The sequence below is a fragment of the Dermochelys coriacea genome, chromosome 7 (genome assembly GCF_009764565.3).
Source record: "Dermochelys coriacea isolate rDerCor1 chromosome 7, rDerCor1.pri.v4, whole genome shotgun sequence".
NCBI classification, from domain to species: Eukaryota; Metazoa; Chordata; order Testudines; family Dermochelyidae; genus Dermochelys; species Dermochelys coriacea.
Genome location: NC_050074.1, coordinates 37,787,079 through 37,810,951, shown reverse-complemented (window position 1 = coordinate 37,810,951; position 23,873 = coordinate 37,787,079). Strand labels below are relative to the sequence as shown.

Below are 23,873 nucleotides of genomic sequence, written 5' to 3'. Positions count from 1 at the left end.
ATGGCTAAGTCCGCCGCGAATAGTTTCCCAGTAGGCGCTAGTTCCCTCAGAAGCAGTCCCGGGGAGAGTCCCAGCGGCTCCGCCCCTCGCCCGCGGCTCTGCCGACCCCACCAAGAGCTAGCGGCGCGGGGGGAGCGTCTCCGTTGCCGGCGGGAGCGGAGATATGAGCACCAAGGAGGTGACCTGCAGGTGAGAGCGGGGGCGACGCAGCTTCTGCGGCCGGGGCCGGGTCCCGGCCCCGGCGCGGCCCTCGACCCCTGCCCCGCTATCGCGCCAGGCCGCCTGGAGACACCGGGACTCGCTCGCTGCCCCGGGTGCGGGGCCCCGCTGGGCCTACGGGCCTACGCTCTGGTGTCGCCGCGTCTGGAAATGGCGCCTCCCCGCCCAGGCGTTGCCGTTGTTCTGACCGGCCATGAGGCGCCAGGGCCTGCCCCCAGGAGCTCGGCGGGGAACAGCCGGTCCCGGGCGGGGCGAGGCGAGGCGAGGCGCGCGGGCCAGTACGGGGCTGCCTGGAAACGGCCGGCGAACGCGGCTGTGTACAGGGCGCCCGTGGGCCCGGGCCCCTCACAGCCTTGGCGAGCTGGTTTGCTAGAAGCAGCCGCGGGCCGGGCAAACGAGCGCGTTCCCAAGCGGGCCCGGGGCGGGCGTCCCCGCCGCTTCTCGGAGCGAGCTGGCCGCTGGCGCGGAATGGAGCGGGGCTCACTTCAGCGCTGGAGCCCAGACGGTCGGGTTGTTCGCAGTCCCGACCCGACTGAATCCGCCGCTTGTAGTCGGGTCCTGTCGGGTTGCCGGGCTCTCGAAGCCCAGGTTCGTGATGCAAAATAACCCGTAACGCGTACGGGGCTGGGGTTTGTTTTTCCCTAATATCAACGATCTGGCTCTTCCTCTGGAATTAGCAGAGCGGTGCTTTTCGTTGTTTTGGTTTCAGTGCCCAGCGTATTGTGCCTCTTGCATCTGGCTATCTTCTGAGCAACTTGCAGAAGAACAGGTTTCAGAGAAGCAGCCGTGTTAGTCTGTTTTCGCAAAAAGAAAAGGAGGACTTGTGGCACCTTAGAGACTAACACATTTATTTGAACAAATTGTTAGCGAGACCAGTGTTTGCATTGTGTCGTTATTGTCAATTTGCTATAATACTGCTTGCTGGTTTAAAAACTTACATGGGGATGAAGAGTTGAAAATAACACTATATAATAGTTTATCTTAAAAAGAAAAGGAGTACTTGTGGCACCTTAGAGACTAACAAATTTATTAGATCATAAGCTTTCGTGAGCTACAGCTCTTCACTTCACTGTAGCTCACGAAAGCTTATGCTCTAATAAATTTGTTAGTCTCTAAGGTGCCACAAGTACTCCTTTTCTTTTTGCGAATACAGACTAACATGGCTGCTACTATGAAAATAGTTTATCTTGTATTTCTGCTTTGTTTAATTATGAGTTTTGTAGTGCTCGTTATTGCTACCTTTTTTTAAAAAAAAAATAATGCAAAAAGCAAATACTAGTTTTCAGTGACTAAGAATCTGTTTTTCAGCTGCACCTATTTAAAAGTATTTAGTGATTCACCAACAGGACCTTTTAGGAAGGTGACAACCAGAAGTGTTGTGTAATGTGATTAAAGTGGCTAATTATACTCATCATTCCAGCTGGAAATTTAAGAGAACTGCTTTTCCTCAGGTGTAATCCTGGGATTTTTCTTGCAATGGAGAACAAAGGGCAGGACTGAGCTCTTCAAAACCTTTCTCTAGAAAATAAGTGTTTGTCCTAGTTTACAGTATGTAACAGATCTCTGTGGTTGTAACCATTTATCCCTTCAGGTATTATATGCAAGGGGTGTGTCGTGAAGGAAGCAGGTGTTTGTTTTCACATGACTTAACTACAAGCAAACCCTCTACTATCTGCAGATACTACCAGAAAGGACAGTGTGCCTATGGAACTCGCTGCAGGTAAAAATTGCCACTCTTCTAGTATAGTGTATGTTTCCCACAACTAGAAAAGGTGATTGCAGACAATACGTTTTTACACACTAGGAAATAAAGGGACCACAGCAACAAAGATACATTGGGTATGTTTATAAACAAGAGTAAGATAATGAAAAACTTATAAAACCAATATGAAAGGCAAATATTGCGCTCCTGATGGATAAATTGGGTACTCAGCAGTTTCCTGGTTTTGTATCTTTGTGCTCTGCATGAACCGTACTGATCGTATGGCTTTTTATCCTTGAGTTTTGTGGTGGGCTTTTTAAGACAGCAAGTTCCTTTTCGTTAGACCATGTCATCTCATGTTTGTAGTGTTGAATACTGTGGTGGCTTGGGCTTAAATTGAGTCTCTGACTGCTACTGTAATACAAATAATAAATTCTAGAGTTATGCCTAACTGTTATTTATTTGGATGCTGTGGAAAAAGGGGGACTGAGTTAAGGTTGCTGTGGAACTTTTATGCTGAATTTCTTGATTTGTGTGATAGAAATTTTAATGTTAATATAAAGTTTAGGCCTTAACCTCTGTGTAAAATAGGGATAATCTTCCCTCTCTAGGCTGTTTGCTTTGAGTTCCTTAAACAAGTGGTGCTATAGATATTACAATATTGTCTTATTGTCAGATATCAGTACAATTCATGCACCATTAATCAGTAGGAACCTTTCCAGGTTAATCCATCCTGCATCTGACCACTTTGAAGTTAGCATTAATGTTAGAAATTTTAGAATGTTTTCTTTATTTTAATTAATTTTTGTTCGCTCATGTTGGTGTGGGTGTGCAAATACTATGGTGGTCCCAAAGGGGAAGTGGGTAGGATTTAAGAGGTATGCCTCTTGTCCTGCTGTGTTTCCCAGTTCGGACGCCCATATGTGATGTCCAGTTTGCTTGGGGGGAAGGTTGACCACCTTCATGGCGCTCATTCTGCAGCACCGTCGCCCCAATAGCTTGCAAAGAGCATCAGCTCCAAGCTTACTGCTTCAGGATGCACTAGCAGATAAACCCTACAGTTCTATAGCCACTGGTTCTGTGAGTACTGAAAGGCCTGTGTCAGCTCTCAACTCTCGGGGAATAAAAAGCGTATCCTGCTGAAAGTACTGTCCTTCACTTCAGGAGGAAAGGCAAAACCTTTGACACTGAAGGATCCTAAGCCATCAAATCCTAGTTCTAGACTCAGTGAAACCCTGTGGTGACTGTTACCAGAGTCAGTTCTAGTGGGAGCATGCTTTTGCATCCGCAAAAGAGTATAGCCCTAAATATGGCTCCTGTTAGCAGAGTCCAGCACCATTCTTTGTATCTTTTGGGAGACATCTGTGAGCAATGCAAAAGCATTCTTGGAACCTAGACCTAAGGTTTGGTTTACAGCAGGAAGAACCTTCCTTCAAGAGGAATGATTCCTGAAAATTCAATCTCCTCTGCTCGGACTTTAAGAGAACTCCAACCAGACAGTAATTCTGTTTCTCACACTGATGGAACTCATGGTCTCAGCAATGTGTTAACTCCTTGTGCTTCACTCACAATAAGAACTCTGCAGCATTGGCTAGCAACGTACTATCTGTTTTATACAGCATGTTTTGAAATTGGCCTTCCCAAAGTAAGAGTTCCCTGCCGTCTTATGGTGGATGCGGTGTGATCTAGCACCTTAAAAGGGGCAACATTCAATCTCTCAGCACCATCAACAACTATACCCTCCAACACTTCCAGCTTAATGGATGAAGTGGGTTCATCCCAGCAGTTCAGCCATTGGAGTCACTTGGAGATGATGCTACATATCAGCATACTGGAATTGAGGGCAACTTACTGGGCGTCTTGACTAACTCACTGGCAAGGCAGTTCAAGTTGTTATGGACAACATAGGTTTCAGAGTAGCAGCCGTGTTAGTCTGTATTCGCAAAAAGAAAAGGAGTACTTGTGGCACCTTAAAGACTAACAAATTTATTAGAGCATAAGCTTTCGTGAGCTACAGCTCACTTCATCGGATGCTCACGAAAGCTTATGCTCTAATAAATTTGTTAGTCTTTAGATGCATCCGATGAAGTGAGCTGTAGCTCACGAAAGCTTATGCTCTAATAAATTTGTTAGTCTTTAAGGTGCCACAAGTACTCCTTTTCTTTTTATGGACAACATGACAGCAATGTACTATGTGAATAAGCAAGGAAGAACTCATTCCCTTCAGATTTTCAAGGAAGCTGTGGCACTGAAAGACTGGTGCATTCATCACAACATGTACCCCATAGTCCTGCATGCCTAGCAGATCAACTGAATTGGGACAGAGGAGAACTGCTCAAATGGCCTCTAAAGACATCAGTGGCAGATGAGATCTTTGCTCTCGGGAGTTATCTGGAAATAGAGCTCTCTTTGACAAGGCATGAGAGTGTGAATGACCAGTCCATCTTCAAGAACTCTGGTTACAGGTGAGTAACCTTCATTTATGCACTGAACTGGCAAAAATAAGAGATCCTTCTAGATCTTAGTATGTGTACTACTAACTTTTTACATTTACCTTTTTAAATTGATTGTACTAGGTTAGGATAAGGAGATCAGTCACACAAGTCAGAAAATTCAGAAGTTAAAATATCCATGGCATCCTTAACGTTGCTGCCTTGAACTAATATGATAGTTTTTATTTAAAGGTCCTATTAACATAACCTGGTGTTTGGCAAATAACAATTGAAACTGCTCTTTATGTTATGTATTTGCCATCACACCGGGTAAACTGAACCTCTGGAATGGGCCATGGAGGGGGAAATAGGAGTGCCAAGTCAGCTCTCATGACTTCTGCCATCACCAGTCTCTGGGTAAGGATCCTTGTCTTGCTCCCTTTTGACCAGGCACATCTCCCTGCTATATGGTCTGATATCCCCAGCAAGCCTTTCTGCCTAAAGGCCAGTGCTTGTGTGTTGCTTTCTCTCTGAGGTCTATAACGGGTGTGATTTACCAGTAATCCAGATTGTTCTTTCTAGGCAAGCAGGTTTATTCTTAAGGTTAAAGTGTTACAGAGAGAACCTAATAAAAACAGCAAACAGGTTTAAACACACACGAAATATAACAGGAATCATCTGTCAGTCTTAGGGGGCCCTTGTAAGCCAAAGTCCTTCCAATCCTTCAGCAGGATTGGGGCCACTTGGACAAAAGTTCATGTCCTTTTGCTGGATCAGAAAGAAGACCTGGTGTAAGTTCAAATTCAGCCTTTTTCTACCAAAAACACTTTTTGTCTGGTCTCCTGCGGGGGCTAGTAACCGCTCTGGACTTGTCCACAACTTGAATGATTTACTTCAATTATCCATCACTGCTTTTAGTTTCTGACAGAACTATGGTAACCCTCACCCTCCCCAGAGTTTTCTTTTGGGGGAATTCTGTGTCACTGCACATGTGCATATTTCATGTGCTGCGCATATTTAATTTTTTTGTGTGGAAAATAGATTCTGCTGAAAAGTTGCTGCAGTTCTGCCTTTTGCCCACCAGAGGGGTGCTGTGGCTCTAGAACAGAGCAGTCACTACAGGCCAGTCCCATCTACAATAGGGAAGAGGGAGAGCCTACCTTCTTCACAGGGCCAGCTGGGGTCGGTCAGGAGTCGGGGAGACAGACATGGTGGGGCTGTTGGGGGGTCAGATGGGCTCATAAGGACTGGGGCAGGGGCTGAATGGAAGTGGAGGCGCAGGGGAGGGGGTGCAAGGCTACATGGGCTGGGAGGGGGTGTGGGGTGCAGAGATAATGGGGACAGGGGGTGCAAGGACACATGGAGATGAGGGGAAGGGTCTGGCTGAGGGGGTGCAGGGATACATGGGGACAGGCGGGAGGGGTGTAGCACCACATGGAGACAGGGGGGTGGCTGAGTGGGGGCACAGACACATGGGGACTGGGAGGAGGTGCAGGACCACATGGGGTTGGGGGAGGGGGTGTCTGAGGGGGAGTGCAGGACACATGGGGCTGGGGCAGATGTGCCTGACTGAATGGGAGAGGCTAGGGCAGCCAGAGTCTGCATGGGGGTTCTCCCTAACAATCCCTCCCCACCCCACAAAAAAACCTGTACCATACTTTTCCTACCCATACCCAAAACCCCTTCAAGTTCATACCCAGGCTCTTTCCTAGCAATTGCTTCTCTCTCCCTCAGCTCCTCCATTACCCCTAGCCTTTGTACCACTTCTGAGGGGGTGCGGGAAATAAGATTCTGTACTGTAGTTTAAATGAATTATTACTCGGAGTTCTGTATTAATATGCCTAGTAAGGAATCTATTTGTCAAAAAAACATTTTCTGAATCTTTTTTGTGGTCTGTATTGTCACCAAGTATGTCTGTAACAGGTATTTTGAAATAAATTATCAAAACAATTGAAATGGCTGTGATTATACTGTTGTTTTGAGACATAAAATATGCAGAAATTACAGAATTTTTAATTTTTTGGTGCAGAATTCCCCCAGGAGTAAGAGTTGCATATGATCCCTGGCCCACAGTGATACATAAACTGTTCATAACCTTAATATAATATGTTCCCTAAAGATACATGTGGTTGCAATATCTGTCATGTGTGCATTACTGTATTATTCGTATGGCACTATTGATGTTCATGGCATTTCATAGTATGCTCAAGAATGGACAGCATGTAAGTGAATGACAGACTTGAAGAGAATTAAATACAATTATTAGAAAAACCCTGAGGTGGAGAACTGCTACTTCCCTTGTCTCCAGTGAAGTTATTTTAGAGTTAGATCAGTGCATTGTTACCGGATTTGCCTGTTACTTTGGGGTACGCTCATTTATTAGGCTTACTCTTCCATGTGAGGGGACGACACTCTATATAATTCTATCAATGTACTGCTTGTCACTTGTGTTCTCATACGGAGCTTTACTTCTCCCTTCTGCAAATTCCCTCCCAATTGGAGCTATCTTACAGGACCTAGGTTCCCCAGGACTGTGTTTTTCCAGCTCCAGAATCGGGTGAATACACACACGCGTTAACAGAGCGCATCTGAGAGGACCAGGTTAATCAGCACTCCCAAGCTGACCCCTTATATGCCCCTGGACTCATCAGGCTGGGTCGAGCAACATTTCCAAGTTGCCACCCTCATAAGCCCCAAGTTCAGCACGCCCCTATCCACACTTTCACATTACAATTGTTCTGGTAGTAACACACAGGATTTTTGGGTGCTGCAGGGATCTTTAGCTTAGGTACAAGGAGCGTTGCCTGAGAGAGAGAGACAACCAGCTTAACCATGAAAGTTATATATTGCCAGGTAATAATCCTACAAGGGGAGCCAAACAAACAAAACAGTTATAATATTAAATCTAATTTAAATTTGGTTGCAAAACTTAGGTTTAGAAAATTATAACTGATCATACAAGTCAGGGTCAGAAGGCTATACCGAGAAAGAGCTGGCTTCTCACCACTCCGTGAAGCTTGATTTGATCAGGGTTCCCAGGTGGTGGTGGTGGTGGTGGTGGTGCTAGCTGAGGGTCCGGAGTGCTGGAGACAGGCAGAGCCCGCAGCACAGTCAGTCAGGAGAAGATGAAGTCCCAGTGGAAATGATGCAGATTTTGGATCCAGGCATCAGATCATTTACTTGAGCATGGGTAGGAGTTTTTGTAGGGAAAGAACAATAATTCAAGGGAGAACACTAGATTTGTTTGTGGGTAAACTGATGGCTCAAGGGAACATACCAAAGGTGTTTTGTTCAGGCTAGACAATAGGAGCAGATTATTCCTGGCTATGGGTTGTGTTCCTTCCAGAGAGCTCACAGTGCAATCAGGCAGCTTCAGTATTTTGGATACCAATAAAGAATTTATTACTAGAATTGGTCTGATAACTACTGAGCTGGGTGTGTGCAGGGGTGGGTTCATTAACAGCTGGAGCAGAGATTCCCCATCATGCAGTGCTTTTCTGGTCCCATAGTTCAGTGCAGTTCTTGCCTTGGAATCTCTGTTCTCCATTCTGTATGCTAATGAAGATGCCTCCTTGTCCCATCTTTGATGCAAATGAGGCTAGGGGAGTTTCCTTAATCCTGTCATCCTTGTCCGAGGGGTTTAGGTGTGTCTTCCACTGCCTTTTCATTGCTTTTAAGTCTTTCCTCTGATTGGCTTTGGTTCAAGCAGAGGCTAGCAGGGGATTGGGGGGAAGGTCTTTAGTGAGTCAGACAGGCTGCGCCCTGATTCCCCAAGAACACAGAGTTGATAGGTAACGGCATGTTCACATAGACTAAAATTCCCATTGATTTCAGTGGGAGCAGAGTTAGACCAACCTTGAGTGCTTTTGAAAAATCCATCTATATCTCTGTGTGTGTGTGTGTGTGTGTGTGTGTATCTATACACACATGAATACACAATATTTGTATGTGTGAATAAGAGCACAGAGCGTAACTGCTGCTGTCTGTTAGCAAAGCAGGAGAGATCACAAACTGACAGTGCACGCAATATTTTGATGTTACCACATCTGAATAAATGTCAGCAAACCTTTTTGTAAGGGAATAGTAGTATTAAATTTAACACACTCTTTAAGAATATCGTTCTTTCAGCATTGTTTTGCAACTTTGGAGAAATCATTTAAATCTACATTTTCAAAAGTGTCCGACATGGGGTTCTTCAGTCTTTCCATGCCCAATATGAAAGATGTATGACTTGATTTTCAAAGCTGCTGAGTAGCTAAAATCCAGCAGGTTGTCCAAAATGAGTGGACACTTGAAAATGTAATCCTTAACCTCTGTGTAAAATGGGGAACCCATTTCACAAGACTGTTGTAAGGCTTAATGTTTGTAAAGTGCTTTGAGATCCTTGAAATGTGCTGTAGAAATCCTAAGTAGTATTATCATCATCCATGTTGTCTCTGAACAGATCATGATCCATAAGCTAATATATTGAATAAACAGGCTCATTAGTGGAAATCAAGAGTTTGCCACATTAACTGTTAGCTTCCTGGAATAACAATGATTGTGCATTGAACTAGGTCTTTAGTTTTTGTGGCACTTTATTACATTGTTTTCTCTTTTTAGATATGATCACACAAGACCATCTGGGTCTGGTGGTGCAGTGGGTACTGTGCTACCCAGCCTTTCTTCACCATCGTTCAACAGCCCTAACCCTCTGCCAGAGCATAACATGCCTGTAATCAAGAGCAAAACACATGAGCCTGGAAAACGCAAAAAGAGAACATTAGTGCTTAGGGATAGAGGTGAGTAGGAGCAGTTAATATCAGTCTCTTCACTTTTCCTGGCTTGTTGATTTTTAGCAGTAGTTCTGTTGCTTTCCATTATTTGCTTTTCATCACTTCCATTTCAGTGATGGCTATAAAGGGTGTGTTTGCATTTGTAACATGGATAGGGCATAATCCTACAAACATTTATGCATGTTAGTAACTTTACTCATGTAAATAGTCAACTTTTGCCCCACACATCCTCCTGATGATCTTCCTATGCCCCTTAGGCACTAGCATTAAGGGAGCCCTTCCATTGCTGATGCCCCAGCACAGAGGGACTGAGCTCCCACTTGCCCCAGACCTCCTTTTACATACACGGCATGGTCTCACCAACTGCCCCCCCCCCCAAACCTCTCCCTCTGCGCATCCCCATTCACAATCCTCTGTGAGATTGCAGTGCTGAATCCTCCACGTTGCAGCCCTGCAGAGCCCCAGATCTCCTCTGCTGCCCAGTCTTCCTACCCAGGGTCTCTGTGCTAAGGCCAGCTGGGTAGCGGTGTCGGAGCACAGAAATAGTAAATAGACCATAATCTCTGCTTTTCCCTCCACCATAAGCCGTTTTATTTCTGTATGAGGGGCATAGCTTTGTATTTAAATTGAAGAAGTGGACGGTGTCTGAGATGATGTGAGAATGAATGTGTGTAGGACGTTTGAGTAGCAGCCGTGTTAGTCTGTATTCGCAAAAAGAAAAGGAGGACTTGTGGCACCTTAGAGACTAACATTTATTTGAGCATAAGCTTTCGTGAGCTACAGCTCACTTCATCGGGGTTTCTGATTGCTGATCTCATATCCAGAGGAGCCTGATAATTGTTATCTAGGAGTACCTGAAATTTCACAAAAGGCTTATTAGCAGGGGAAACAGGTGACAGTATCAGAGTTAAAAACCCTCATATCCCCCTGCCAACCTCCCCCCCCATCCCAAAAAATAGAAAATTCAGTTGGTCAATGAAGGGACCATGTGTTAATTGTGGTGAGTGAATTCAATCACTTAAGATGTGAAATAGGACTTTAAACATGTTCTAAGTGAAAATCTGTGCAGTTTTAGCTTAGCTTCTATAATACTTAAGATGAAAATGCACCATATGCTGTACTTGGTATCTTCAAGCTTTAGTGGGTAGTTTAAGGTTGTAAAGCTGGCTAATTTGGAGATGGAAGCTGCTAAATACATAAGCTCAGCAAGTGAAAGAGTTTAACTATTAACAAGGAAACTATAATTTAACAGGTAGCTGCTGTTTTTATGCTCCTGTGGTCTTTCATGCTACATACTATGCTTTTTTCTTTTTTAAGATTTATGTGGTTTGAGTGAAGAACAGGTGAGACTCAGTGCCGTGAGTGATCCAGTGTGTTGCAGTGACAAAAATGATAATCTGGAAGTGAAGCCCCATTCGTATTTAGAAGCTATTTGCAGTGGGCTCGAAGAAGATTCAGTGGCTGGAAGTTCCTTTACTGATGGACAGCAGCTATGTCCCTATGCAGCAGCTGGGGAATGCCAGTTTGGTGACAGGTGTCTTTACCTCCATGGAGATGTGTGTGAAATCTGTGAATTGCAAGTACTTCATCCCTTTGACCCAGAGCAGAGGAAGGCTCATGAGAAGGTAAAGATTAACATAATTTAAACTTGGGTCTAAAACATGATATAAATATGCTTGTTCTAAAGCCCACAGACACTTGTGTGTTACAGGCTAACTTTAGTGCTTTATAGAGCATTTGTATATATACTTATTTAATTTAGATTTAAAATAATTGAGACCTATTGAACACTGTAGGCACCTGAACTTGTCGTCGCTGCAACAAAATACCAGCTGCATTAAAATAAACATCCAACAGGAATTCAGCCAGCCATCTATAGAAACTCCTTTTCACCTTTTTCATCATTCTGGGAAGAATCCCCTTGACTCTCTCTAAAAACCCTCTCAAACAGATGGCATTTGCAGCATGCCTAAAAGGTCACCAGGCTCTCTAAACTCTACTTGTTCTCCTTCTTCTAGACCACACTGACCTGAGACAACCAACTCATTTCACATAGTCCACTGCAGTGCAATCAGATGGTGACATCTAGTCGCTGCTGATATTAGCTGTAATTTGAGGTCAGGAAAATTGCTGCATCCCACAGCTACTCTCCTGAGCCATCCAGTGCCAATTTGGATAGGATTTTGCGCTCGGTTCGCTTCAGTTATACTGAGCTCTCTACCCCTTGTCGTCCAAATCTATTAATCAGAGGCAAGTCAGCTGCTCATAGTACAATTGGTTCTCTTGCATATACAGTAGCTTTGTTAGTAGAAACTGTTTAATACACTTGTATTATAGGTAGAACTGGTAGCACTGCATATAGCTAAGAATGCCCAACACTTTTCATTATAAGCCCCTGTTTTCAGCAGCTTACAATTTTGCCAAACTAACTGTTTGGCTGAAATTTTCCATATTGGGTATCTTCCCTCAAGCTTAGTTTTTTGGAAAATTTCAGCAAAAATGATTCAGCTGTTTCAGAGAATGAAATTAGAGGAAAATCTATTAATTCTTACAACTGTTTTGCTGAGACTCACTAGGGCCTCTGCTTCGGAGCAAGAGCTTTGAATTTGGCAGGGAGGTTGCCTTTCTTAAGGATGTGGTTTTGTTGTTCCTGTGGAGGGGAGTGTAAATTTGTTCGTTATAAGCCTTTGGGGAAAAAAAAAAATCTCATGTTGCACATATTCAGTAAGGAATTGTTAGTTTGGCAGCTGAACTCTTCAAAGATTCTTTCTGTAATGAGTGTGCTCCAGTCCTGGGCTGGGGTGTGTGTGGAGAGGGGCAAGCAGTCCTTTGCCCAGCAATTACTGTGTGCTTCTGTGGCATGGCACACTGGAAATGAGAGCCAAAGACAAACACCTATCTCCTCAGTGTTCCCTCTGCTAGCATTGAGGCAGCATAGTGTAGGAACAGCATGATTAGAATGCACAGTTGACATGAGTTGGATCTGGGCCAGGCAGATGGAGGGAGTAGATTAGTACTGGCAGCTGGTAGGAGACAAGGATTGGGTGAGTAAGGGGGCTGGGACTGGAATGAGGAGCCAGAGTGGGGAGACTGGGGAAAAAAAAAAAAAGCCTCTGGGTGGACAGGAGAGTTCAGGTTTTAGGGGGAGGGAGGGGCAGAAGGTTTTGGAACCACCAGAATACAGTTCCCTTCAGCATCTGGAATGGAACCTGAGATTCCTGAGTCTCAATATTCCTCTGTTGTCAACAAATACCTGTGAAACCCACTGGCAAAGCATCGCTCGTCCCCCTTTAGTGCTGGCCCACACAAAGGATGACAACCCTACCGCTTCTATCATTTCTTCTGCTGTTCAAATGACTGAGGTCTGTGCAGTGGTTCCAGCCTGGCTGATGACGTATGGGGGTGTCAATATTATGCCACATGTTGGAATTTCTATATTTTTTTTTTTTAAATCATCTAGGAAATTGCATCTACAAATTGTTAACAGAATGTTATGGTTGTAAAGACAAGCACTCAAAAGTTACAAAATGCCTGGGAAAAGTAATACCACCTTGCTTCACAGGAATATTGTGAAAATAAATCAATGTTCGTGAAGCATTCAGATATCGTAGTGATGAACTCCCTGAAGAATTTTATAGAAAACTCCCTGAAGAAATTAATAATTTTGTATTCAGAACAGGGTTTAAATAGTGTGCAATAAGTATATTAAATAAATAAGGCCTGGGGCCACACAGTGTGAACGAGCATAAAACAATATTGAAAGCTGCTCATTCAGTAAGCACCATAATTCTGTGCACTGAGTAAGGCCTGTCCCCTGTGGAAAAAACAGATTGTGATCATGTAATTTAAAGGCTGTATCCTAATGCATACTCAAGGGGTGTGAATTACGGTTGCACAGCAATCTAAATTCTGGTGTTTTCTAACTTAATGCTCTTTTAACATCTTTTTGGGGATGTTTTATAAAAACAAAAAGCATGAACTACATTCTTAACAGTTAGATGTACTAGTACTATGTTTTTTTCTTTATACATGCCTTTCATAGATATTTGTGTTTTACAAGCTAGAAGCCTTATGCAAATATGGCAGAAACCCAAAGTAACTCTTTGCTTCTGTTTTATGACCTAGATGTGCATGGCAGCATTTGAACACGAGATGGAGAAGGCCTTTGCCTTTCAGGCAAGTCAGGACAAAGTATGCAGTATCTGCATGGAAGTGGTGTATGAGAAACCATCAGCCTCAGAGAGAAGGTTCGGAATCCTTTCCAATTGCAATCACACCTACTGCTTGTCCTGCATCCGGCAGTGGAGGTGTGCCAAACAGTTTGAGAATCTAATCATAAAGTAAGTGTATGTTAACTTTGTGCTCAACCAGTGGGACTTATGTCCACCCAGATCACACTGTCTATTGTAGCTTGTCATTCAGGTGTTCTCTTCTATAGACTTTTTGACTAGACACAGTGCTATTGCTTTCATATCAAACCAAGTATGTTCACAAAGAGAAATTCTATGGCCCTAAAAATGCTAATGTGTCCAATACTGAGATTGTGATGAAAATTCTGACTCCACGTGCCAAGGAGGTACAGTATTTTAGGCCTTGTATACACTACTGTGATAAGTCAACCTAAATTACGCTACTCCAGGTACATGAATAACATAACTTGAGTCGATGTAGCTTAGGTCGACTTACTGCGGTGTCTACACCTCGCTGCATCGACGGGAGACGCTCTCCCATTGACTTATTTTACTCTTCTCGTTCTGGTGGAATACTGGAATCAACTGGACTGCCCTCTGCTGTCCATTTAGCAGATCTTTATCAGAATCGCTAAATCAACCCTCACAGCAGCCTTGATCTCTGGTAAATGTAGACATGGCCTTAATTAAGAATTGAAAACTGCTGTCACCTTATTTGTACACATTCAATTACTGGATTGCACATAAATTCTAACTGTTGTCATGCTCACACTGAATGCTCATTTGGATACTCTACTGATCATGCATTTATTCTTCATCTGGCCAATGCCTTTGTTGTATCTGCTGTTCTAGCTCCTATATAAATGCATTTAAAGCTTGATTCTCTTCAGAATAGAAATACAGGAAAATTTAAGAATCCAACTGGTATCACAAAAGAGGAAACTTGCCTTTTCCCCTGGAACTCCTTAGAAAACTACAGATGTCTCGTGGAAAACTTTTTGAAAAATACTTTCCATTCTTATAGTGAAGTGGGTTGTATTCCCCATGTCCTTCACAATGAGTTTGCTACAGAGAAATTTAGCATATTGGAAGCTGCTTATAGTAGGGTAATGCTCCCAGTGGGCATTCACTGTGAGAAGCTTGGTCTGTGACAGGTAATGAGGCTGTTGCTGCCAAATGGTTTTCCTAATCGTTCCTCCTGAGCCAATACTGACAAATGTTTTCAGCATTTTCAGAATGTAGATCTGAAACTCTTAAACTACTTGTGACCTCATCAACCTTCTGAAAAGATATTAGGAAAAGGGAATGGAAATAATCTTAAAAGAAGTTCTGGCTGAAAGACTGGATGGTTCATTGGGCTGGTAATGGGACATAAAAGCCTTTTGCCAGCTTGTTGGTAGTCACCAGAAATTATCTGATGGCTGTTAGGTGTTCCCTGTGAAATCACTTGGGTTCTTGATCTGGTTCTAATGAATGTGTCTATCTCACAAGACCACTAGTTAAACTGGCCTGTTTATTGCAATCTTAAGAGACAGGTCAAGTATCAGTCTTCTCTTTTGCCCTATTTCGCTGCTGTAGTTCTTTTACAGAACAGGGATTGAGGTACCTGAATAGTGTCTAATGTGGTTTGGATAGCTTAGGTTTCAAGGAAAAAAATCATGGTCTGCACTGATGAGGAAAAGCATGCTTTCTATTCAAACATTGATTGAACTGTAGTTTAGACCAAACCTGATTGGGTTGAACTGGTTTTACTTCAGTTGAAACTTTAATTATAAAAACTTGTAAGTACAGTATACATCGGGGTGGGCAAACTACAGCCCATGTCCAGCCTGTCAGACCTTTAAATCCAGCCCTTGAGTTCTTGCCGGGAAGCGGCTTTGGGGGCTTGCACCCACTCCATGCATGCGATGGCACTGTGCAGCTTGTGGAAGCAGCAGCATGTCCCCCCTCCCACTCCTACATGTAGGGGCAACCAGGGAGCTCCCCATGCTGCCCCTGCCCCGCAGCTCCCATTAGCTGGGAACCAGGGCCAATGGGAGCTGCAGGGGTGGTGCTTGTGGATGGGGCAGAGTGCAGAGCTGCCTGGCCAGCGCTGCACCTCCGCATAGGAGCTGGAGTGGGGACATGCTGCTGCTTTAGTAAGCACTGCCCAGATTCTGCACCCTTGACCCTCCTCCCATTCCCCAACCCCAACTCAGCCCTGATTTCCCCCTCCTGTCCTCTGAACGCCTCAGTCCCAGCCCAGATCACCCTCCAAACCCCTCATTCCTAGAGCTCACCCCTGCACGCCAAACCCCTCATTTCTGGCCCCACCCTGGAACTTGCAGTCCCAGCCCAGAGCCCGTACACCCTTCCACACCTCAGCCCGGAGCCCCCTCCCATACTCCAAACCCCTCTGCTCCACCTGCAGCTGGCTTCTGCACCTCAAACTCCTCTTCCCTGGCCCCACCCCAGAGCTCGCACCTCCATCCGGAGCCCTCACCCCCTTCACATCCCAGCCTGGAGCCCCCTCCTGCACCCTGAACTCCATTTCTGGCCCCACCCCAGAACCTGCTCCCCCTCCCCCCCCCCCAGTTGAAGGTCTCACCCCCCTCCTGCACCTCAACCCCCAATTTTGTGAGCATTCATGGCCTACCATACAATTTCCATACACAGATGTGGCCCTCAGGCCAAAAAGTTTGCCCACCCCCGGTATACACTGTAATCAGCTATGATACACTTTGATGCTTCAATATGAAAGATCCAATTCCCCTTTCTCCACTTGCTGTTCATGACTAGTTGTTGAGAAATATCTAGTCTCAGCAAGGTGTATGTACACTTATTTTCTTTTCATTACCTATTTAAGATCCTGCCCACAGTGCCGAGTGACATCAGAGTTCGTAATTCCTAGCGTATACTGGGTAGAAGACCAAAACAAGAAAAATAAGCTGATTGAGGCATTTAAGCAGGGAATGGGGTAAGTTCACTAGCCATAATTTTGTTTTTCTTAAATAAACTGAAAAGGTTGTAGACCAAGGTATTCAGTAGCCTCTTTTTAAAATGTTTTCTTTAATACCATACAAAATGTACCTTATCAAATGTAATTGTGTGTGTACGTACACACACACACACACACGCACACAATTCATATCCAGTGACTTCAGTGGTGGTTGAAGGAACTTGTATCTAACTTTGGTTTCCCCCTGAACATCCTGAATTTAATTTTCATTTCAGCTAGGCTAATAGCCTCAGAAAATATCCCTCATGATTAAATTGGAAATTCCTCAAGCTCCAGGTGGAATGTTAATAATTCTACTTTCCAAAATTGGCTCTTGAGGGTATTTTCGTTCACTTCCCAAAACTACATTTAAATAACATCTGCTGATTTTTATTACTCAGCTATAACTACCTCGATTATCATACTCTTGTATTGTTGAGGGGAAAAAACCAAAGTTGTCACTGAACTGACTTTTATGATGTTTGTTTCTTTTTCTCTTATCAGTAAAACTTCACAGGGTTGTTGAGGGGTTTGTTATTGTAATACCATCCGCAAATGTAAAAATAATTACATGTGTGATAAGTTTTATTGAACAATTAGACTTGACTGGTGGTCAGACCACTGGAGGCATGCAGTAAAGGATGGTGCTATATCAACCTAACAAACCTCTGCTTGCTCACTTGCCTGTGATAAATGAGTTTCTTTTTTTGATGGGAGGGTAAAAGTATCATTACTACTTTCATTATCATTGATTGCCATTTATATAAAAGGTGGATAAAATGCATCTTTGTATTGGGCTACTAAATTTTCAACCCATTTTGGAATGCTGAAAGCTGAGTGATAATAGACTACCTGAAGTGCATTAATTCCCTGGAGAGACACTATTTGCAGTGCTTGTTCTGGAATGGTTCCATAAAAAACCTGGGTGTTTACTTGGCACTGTCAACAAGTGTGTGACATACATTTCCAAAGCACACATCATGTTAGTACCTGGGTGCTTCTTGTTCAATTCGCCTAGCATGGGGGGAGCATCATCACCTTTCACAAGAAAGGGGGTAAGGGTTGCTTGCATTCTTTCGGGAAAATATTAACTCTCTGTTAGTAGTGGCCCAGGAGATCCCTTCTGCTAGCTTTGATATTACAAGAGGGCATATATCCAGTTTAGAAGTGGTAGTGTTGAGTTGATCTCATGAGTTTTGTTTTTATAGTAAAGACATGTCTTCGCTCATAGGGTAGTCGTCTGATTTTGGATGGTGTTTCACTGTAGATGTAGGCAAAGTTAAGCTATTAGGGTGACACTACCAATGCCTTTTTTATTCATTTAATTTAAACACTTTTTAAAGTGTAACTTAAATTTAGAATTTCCTGTCTTCTCAATTTGTTTAAAACAGAATGCTATTTATTTATTTTTCCTGTGGTTCTGGAGGCTTAACTTTAAGACCAACTCTAACTTAATTTTGTCTGGGAATTTCAGTAGGTTTTGCCAGATTCCTGTGACCCCCTATCTACTCTGTGTTTAGTAAATGCATGGGTTTTCATCAGGATATCTATAATGCTATAAATCTGGATCATAATTGGACAGACTTTCTAAGATATGCCTGATGCAGCAGTTGTGATGCCAACCTGGGAATGCCATGTTCACTGGTCTGTAACTCTTCAGAATCAGAAGTTCTGCCTGAATCCATGAGGTTCTTGTGCCAGTAAAGAGACCACAAGAATGTCTTGTAATTCATCTAATTAAAAAAATCCAGCCACTATGGAACCCAAAAGAATCAAAGGCTAAATAGTGCTTGCCACAGCCAAAAACAAATTTAGTTTCTGATCTGATTTTTAGATTATATGAGCTTTTTTTAAAAGGGAAACTTCAAAGAAGTACCCACACCTCATTTAAAAAAAAAAAAAAGCCACACAGCTCCAAAACACATTTTTGATTTGCCTTCATAAAATTCTATCCTGATATAACATGTGAAACTTAATGACAGTAGCTTCAATAGTAAGCATGGAATGAAAAAAGTCTCTCTCCAAATACAAGCTGTTAAAATCATTGAACAAAATCTTGCCTGCATTGATTTCTTGACTATTATTCTGTGAAATTCTTTATTTTTTCCTATTTCACCACTTTTGTCATTCATTTGCCATGTCTTTCATTGAGCCTGGACAAAATGAAACTACTGGATATCATCTCCTGACTCTTTCACTAGTATAATCTGTAATATTTGGGTTGCGGGTGTTAAACAGTTCTCTGATTTTTGGTTTTGCAGAAGCTAAATTTTGGACTTAGCTGTGTAAGTGTAAACTTTTGAAAGCTATTTCATTTTAAAGGTACAAATAGTGAGTGATAGGCAAGACAGTGACATGGCATGTATTTATTAAGTAAATCTTGATAGCTGTTTCTTTTCATTACTTCCAGCAGGGGTCTCTGATGATGCAATAGAAGTGGAAAAGTAAGATTGGTAGATTATATTTGATTTAGATGTTAGTCTGTCATGCAGTCTTTTGCAGAGCTGACCATGTAAAAAGTAGCTTTTTAATTTTTTTCTCCATCTTGTTCTTCCTAAGAATACAGTACATTGCCCATATGACAGGGATGAGTTTTCCATTTCAACATTAATAACTGCATAAATATCAGTGACATTATGATCATCATAATCCAAACTATGGCATGGTGATTTAAGTGCTAGAACAGTTTTTAACACACTTTCTGTACAAAAAATCACCTTTAGGCTAAGACTAATGGGAAATTTCAGCCTAAACAGTGAATTTTTCAGTTAGTAAGCACTATGCCTTGTAGTATTGGGTTTTAACTAACTAGCTTTCTATTAGAAGACCCAGTGTAAAATTTTCAAAAGCAACATAAGTTTGTTTCATTAAAAGTAAATAGGACTTAAGCAACTTTGCAAATTGTATCCCAATTCTCGGTAATACTTAGAATTTCCAGGCTTTCAAATGTGTGAACACTACAGCGTTTGGTAGAAATTGCATAAAGACATGACCTGTTGTTTACGTTCAAATTAATTTTAGCAACATATCAACTCTATATGAACTATTCACATATCTTTAGAGAAACCACTACTTAACATCATTTCCAGAAATGCTATCATTTGGACTGTAAGGTCTTTCTTTGCTCAGCCACTGAAATGTTGATACCACAGAAAACTGAAGGCTGAGTGAGGAAGGGATTTTTGAAGTTCTTTAAAACATCTATGTTAGAGCTGTGCCTAGCAAATATTTGGAAAAAGATTAAATGCTGCCCCTGCAGTTAAGGTGTAGGCCCACAATTCACATCCTGAGAACCCCAAGAAGTTCACCATCAAAACCAGAGAAGACCAGACTTGACATTCTTGAGATCTTCAAGTATTAAAAAAAGAAAAGGAAGAAATCCCATTGTGTAAATCATTTGCAGATCATTTTAATGTTTGTAGGACAAGAAACAGCACAGATACGTAGGTACTAAGTCTCATACTGTTACTATTTTCCAGTTGAACCTTTTGTATACATCCAGGGTATAGTCTCGAACAGTTTTTAAAAGAGAATTCTTTTTCCAGCAACTGTGTGTGTTCTTAAAGAAGGAAGAAGTATTTGTTGGGAAGATGGTGAACTTCAGTTTAGTGCTACCACAGTAGTGCACAGTCTACTAAGAAAAATTCATTAGCTCACATCTCCATTTTTGGAGTTAGGATGTCTGGTTTGGGTAGAGATAGGGCCAGAGCTGAGGCTGTTTGGGTGATTTCAACTGCAGGGTCAGTTTAATTAGTTGAGTGAGCTTAATTTTCAGCTCTTCTGTTGTTGTTTTCTGCAGGTTCCCCCCCACACCACTCCAAAATAGAAAAGTAAGGATAGATATTTGAAGCCTTAATCCAAGGTTAAGTGTAGTGTCTCTCTCTATATATGATTAAGGCATTTTAACAGATGGTTAGATGGGTATTTCTCTTAGACAATTGGAAATTCATGCTGTCACTTCACTGTCAGTGAAGTTTCAGTAGCAGTTTTCTCAAGGAATTAACTTTTACAGATAATTTAGGAGGTAATCAAACAACTTTTTTTAAAAATTTTTTTGCTTAAACATCAGTTTACACAGGTAAACTTTACTGATAGGTTTTAGTAATGTAAAATAAGTTATTTATACTGAAAATATCCATTTCTTAGCCAAGGAACTCAGCAGGCAATAGATGATCTCTAAAAGATTCATTCTTCATTAAAAGTTTATTTTAAAAAAACACCAAACAGTGGTAGAACAAAAGAAAGCAGCAAGTCCTGGAAAATGAAAAGCAGGAAGTCAAGGCCAGTTGTTTTCTACTGTAAAGCCAAATACACTGGGTATATTTATTACCTCTGCTTGTTTTGTAATTTTGAGAACAGCTTGTTTAAATATAGTATCATGGAGCCTGCTTATTCAATTATATTAGGTCTTAAACAATTGAGTTATACCATGTTTTTTGTAAATTTAAATTATTTTCTCTCATGGTTTTCCTTTTCTGATTTCCTCCAACAGAATGCTTGTTTGTGAAGAGCAGGATTGTCAACAAAGTACTTAGTTGTGTCACCAATTTAAAACCATTGCAGATTATATGTCAGTCTGCTCCTCATTAAATTGTTCTGCTGGTTTAACCTGAATCAGCTGAGCAATAATCTACTTTTTGTTTTAAAAAATGTGTGGGAGAGGGAGGACACTTGGTGGCTTTTTAACCAGTTCTACTGTTCAACTGATTCACTGTAGTACTCCTTAAACAAACTCCCTTTTATGAAGAACAGGAATTGTACTAAAGATCCATCTTTGAAAAACACACACAAGTGTGGAAAAGTGAAGGGTGACATTTCCCCAAACCATTCTTTGGTTGTACAAGGGGGAAAAACAATTTGGCAATCTGACTGCTGATTGTATACAACTATTGGTGTTTGAAAAAAACAAACTTTCAACCTACATTTCTCCAGCAATTAAAGTTTAAAATTTGCACTTGCTTTCGTACATTTTTACTTAATGTAGGTCTGTAGGGAAATGTTCCTGTTACTGATTTATAGATAACATAACTTCAGTTAAAATCCTCAGATGTGAAGTGCATAAAAGGACATGTAGTTCTTCATAAAGTACATTAAACTGATTGGAGCAACTTTTTGTCTGTCTGTTACTGGGAAATATAATTTCTTAAGATACGTGCTTTGCTATATAAGTGACAAACACAGCTGAGATTATTCTGGTTGCAATGTTAAAGTGCATGTTTTATCTGTTACTTTTCTGGTGGGATTGATTCAGCTCATAAACTGACTGCCTCCTTCCACCATATGTATAAATTTGAACACTCAACTTTTGTTTTCATTTTATACTAAAGGTTAAAGAGTGCTTTGGATTCCTTTCTCCCCCAAAGGTACTAACTGAATGTGATTATTACTAAGGTTTCCATTATTGTAGTTTTGAAGGAGTAAACTTGGCTTCCCCACCTAGAACAAGAGTGTTTTGTTGCTTTATGATTAGAGTGCTTAAATGTAGATCAGCAGGGACTGACATCAGTACAGAGTATTGTATTCCTCAGAGGGAGGAGCAGGTCTCTTTGCTTTTAAAAAATCCTTTCAGACACTGCAGTAACTGTATTTTTCTCATTCTGGAACCACTGAGCTGATCCTGCTTGACTGGGAGAAGAGTCATCTGATGCAGGGACTTTGAGGAGGTGATGGGTAGATAGCCCTGGAAAAGCTGCTCAGTTCACTCTCCTGTCCCCAAGAAACAGCTTTCATTTTTATCCTATAAAGGAACTAGTTACTCTTTCTTTCAGGAAAAAGGCCTGCAAATACTTTGAACAAGGAAAGGGAACCTGCCCATTTGGAGGAAAATGCCTTTACCTTCATGCTTACCCTGATGGGACACGAGCTGAACCTGAGAAACCACGAAAACAGCTGAGTTCAGAAGGGACTGTGCGGGTAAGCAGATTATTTAGCCATTCATTTGCTTGAAAGCTCCACTTGAATCTAAGATGCCCTTTTAGAGAAGGGCATGATTTCTCTCTAGGCTGAGGCAAATTTAGGAAAAGAACTTTGCTTTAAAAATACCTTTTAGGCCAAGACTGACTTGAATTTGCCTGAAAACCAAAGGAGTTTCTTTAACATTTTTCAAGACCTCTGAGCTCAGTGGGGGAACACTCTCTCCCCTTGTACTCAAAACCTCATCTTTTAGCAAATTCCTGATCCTGTAGCTGTTGCCCACACCTCCTATTGTCTTTGATGGGAGTTACTGCAGGATCAGCTCCCTCATTTAAGCTGTACAAATATTCTTATGTGCAAGTGTTGAAATTAAGAGCTGCTCATATGGCTGTATCTATAAAGAATTGTAGAAAACATTCTGAGGAAGTCAGGCCACTAATTTCAGCTGTGTGTGCACCTGCATATAGCCTGTCTAGGTGATCATGAAAATAAGAGTGGGAGCTGTTATACCTCCCCTGTATGTGAGCAAAACGATTCCCCACCCCTCTATTTAGGCATAGCCTGAGCTGGTCTTCTCCCATCAAGTTTTGATGATCAACTTCAGAAAAAAAAAAGGGGGGGGGGTGGGAGAAGTAAGAGTATTTTTGACCTGACTGCAGTTATACCAGTGTACAGTCTTTCCCAAAGCAGACATCTAATGAATTCTAAGAATAGCTCAAACTGATATCTTTATTTCTGTTTTCACAGTTCTTCAATTCTGTTCGGCTTTGGGATTTTATTGAAGACAGAGAAAGTAGGACTATGCCCACTGCTGAAGATGAAGTGACGGAGCTTGGAGAGCTTTTCATGCACCTCTCTGGGGCAGATCAAGGGTCTGCCCCTCCTCAATAAAGGGAACTAAGGAACACAAGTTGTTTTCTTCTGTACCAGTCCAGCTACTTAGAGAAGGTTTTAGTTTTTACAGCAAGCAGTATAAAGTAATGTGGCTTACTGGTGAGGTCCTTGTAGAACTTGTATACAAACAATTAAATAAAAAGTGTACAGGGGAAGGAAGCTTTGGGGGTGATTTTGTGCATACCTCTTGACAGCCAGGGCCAGTTGCCAAACCTTTTTGAAAGCCTGTTTGCAGTGTTAGGCCCAGGAGATTGGAGAGGTAATATCTTGTCTCTCTGAAAGTAAAAGGCTGCATGGTGAAATGCACCAGAAGTTTTGACTTTGTTCTAGCTATACTACTAGTTTTTCATAGATGATAGGTTAACTTTAACTAGGTTTTATCTAATCACATTAGGAAGACATGTTCCAGGCTAATTTGCCCTAGTCAGAAAAAAAAAAAAAAAAAAATAGAACTAACTAGGAGGGGCTTGGTGAGACAGCACTTCAACCAGCCTTGTTCCCACCACCATTTCTTGGGCATTATTTCTACACACACACACCCTTCTGAAATGCCATCAAAACCGTGCTTACTGCAGCAAGTACATCCATGGACTGATCTATACAGACTCAAGTTGAGCTGACAGAATTGCTTTGTAGTAGAAATCCTGCATTTTGTGCAAACTGAAAAAAACCATAGCAATAAATTTAGTATAATGGGAAGTATAAACAGGGTAATCTTTGACACTAATTGATTGCAACTAGTACAGTAGAGTGAAAGGAGCATTTCAAAAC

General features: G+C 42.0%; 1 protein-coding gene across 5 annotated transcripts; it reads left to right on the top strand.

Moving 5' to 3' along the window:
- The first annotated feature begins 22 nt into the window (after nt 1-22).
- Nucleotides 23-23,115, top strand: MKRN2 (makorin ring finger protein 2). Of its 5 annotated transcripts, none has more exons than XM_043519207.1 (9): nt 23-189; nt 1,811-1,939; nt 6,839-6,910; nt 8,956-9,134; nt 10,446-10,753; nt 13,254-13,468; nt 16,164-16,274; nt 22,064-22,208; nt 22,956-23,115. In XM_043519207.1, exons 1-9 carry the CDS (start codon nt 164-166, stop codon nt 23,097-23,099), a joined length of 1,329 nt encoding a protein of 442 aa, XP_043375142.1. In that variant the 5' UTR covers nt 23-163; the 3' UTR covers nt 23,100-23,115. The 5 variants fall into 5 exon arrangements, with proteins under 5 accessions (XP_043375142.1, XP_038267784.1, XP_038267785.1 ...); XM_038411856.2 differs by lacking the exon at nt 6,839-6,910 and adding an exon at nt 4,149-4,386 and having other exon boundaries at nt 48-189; XM_043519206.1 differs by lacking the exons at nt 23-189; nt 6,839-6,910 and adding exons at nt 578-807; nt 4,149-4,386.
- Nucleotides 23,116-23,873: the final 758 nt, after the last annotated feature.

Coding starts and splice junctions, on each gene's coding strand:
- MKRN2 (XM_038411856.2), top strand. Junction 4,387..8,955: donor TTCAAGAACTCTGGTTACAG/GTGAGTAACCTT, acceptor TTCTCTTTTTAG/ATATGATCACACAAGACCAT. Junction 10,754..13,253: donor AGAGGAAGGCTCATGAGAAG/GTAAAGATTAAC, acceptor TTTATGACCTAG/ATGTGCATGGCAGCATTTGA.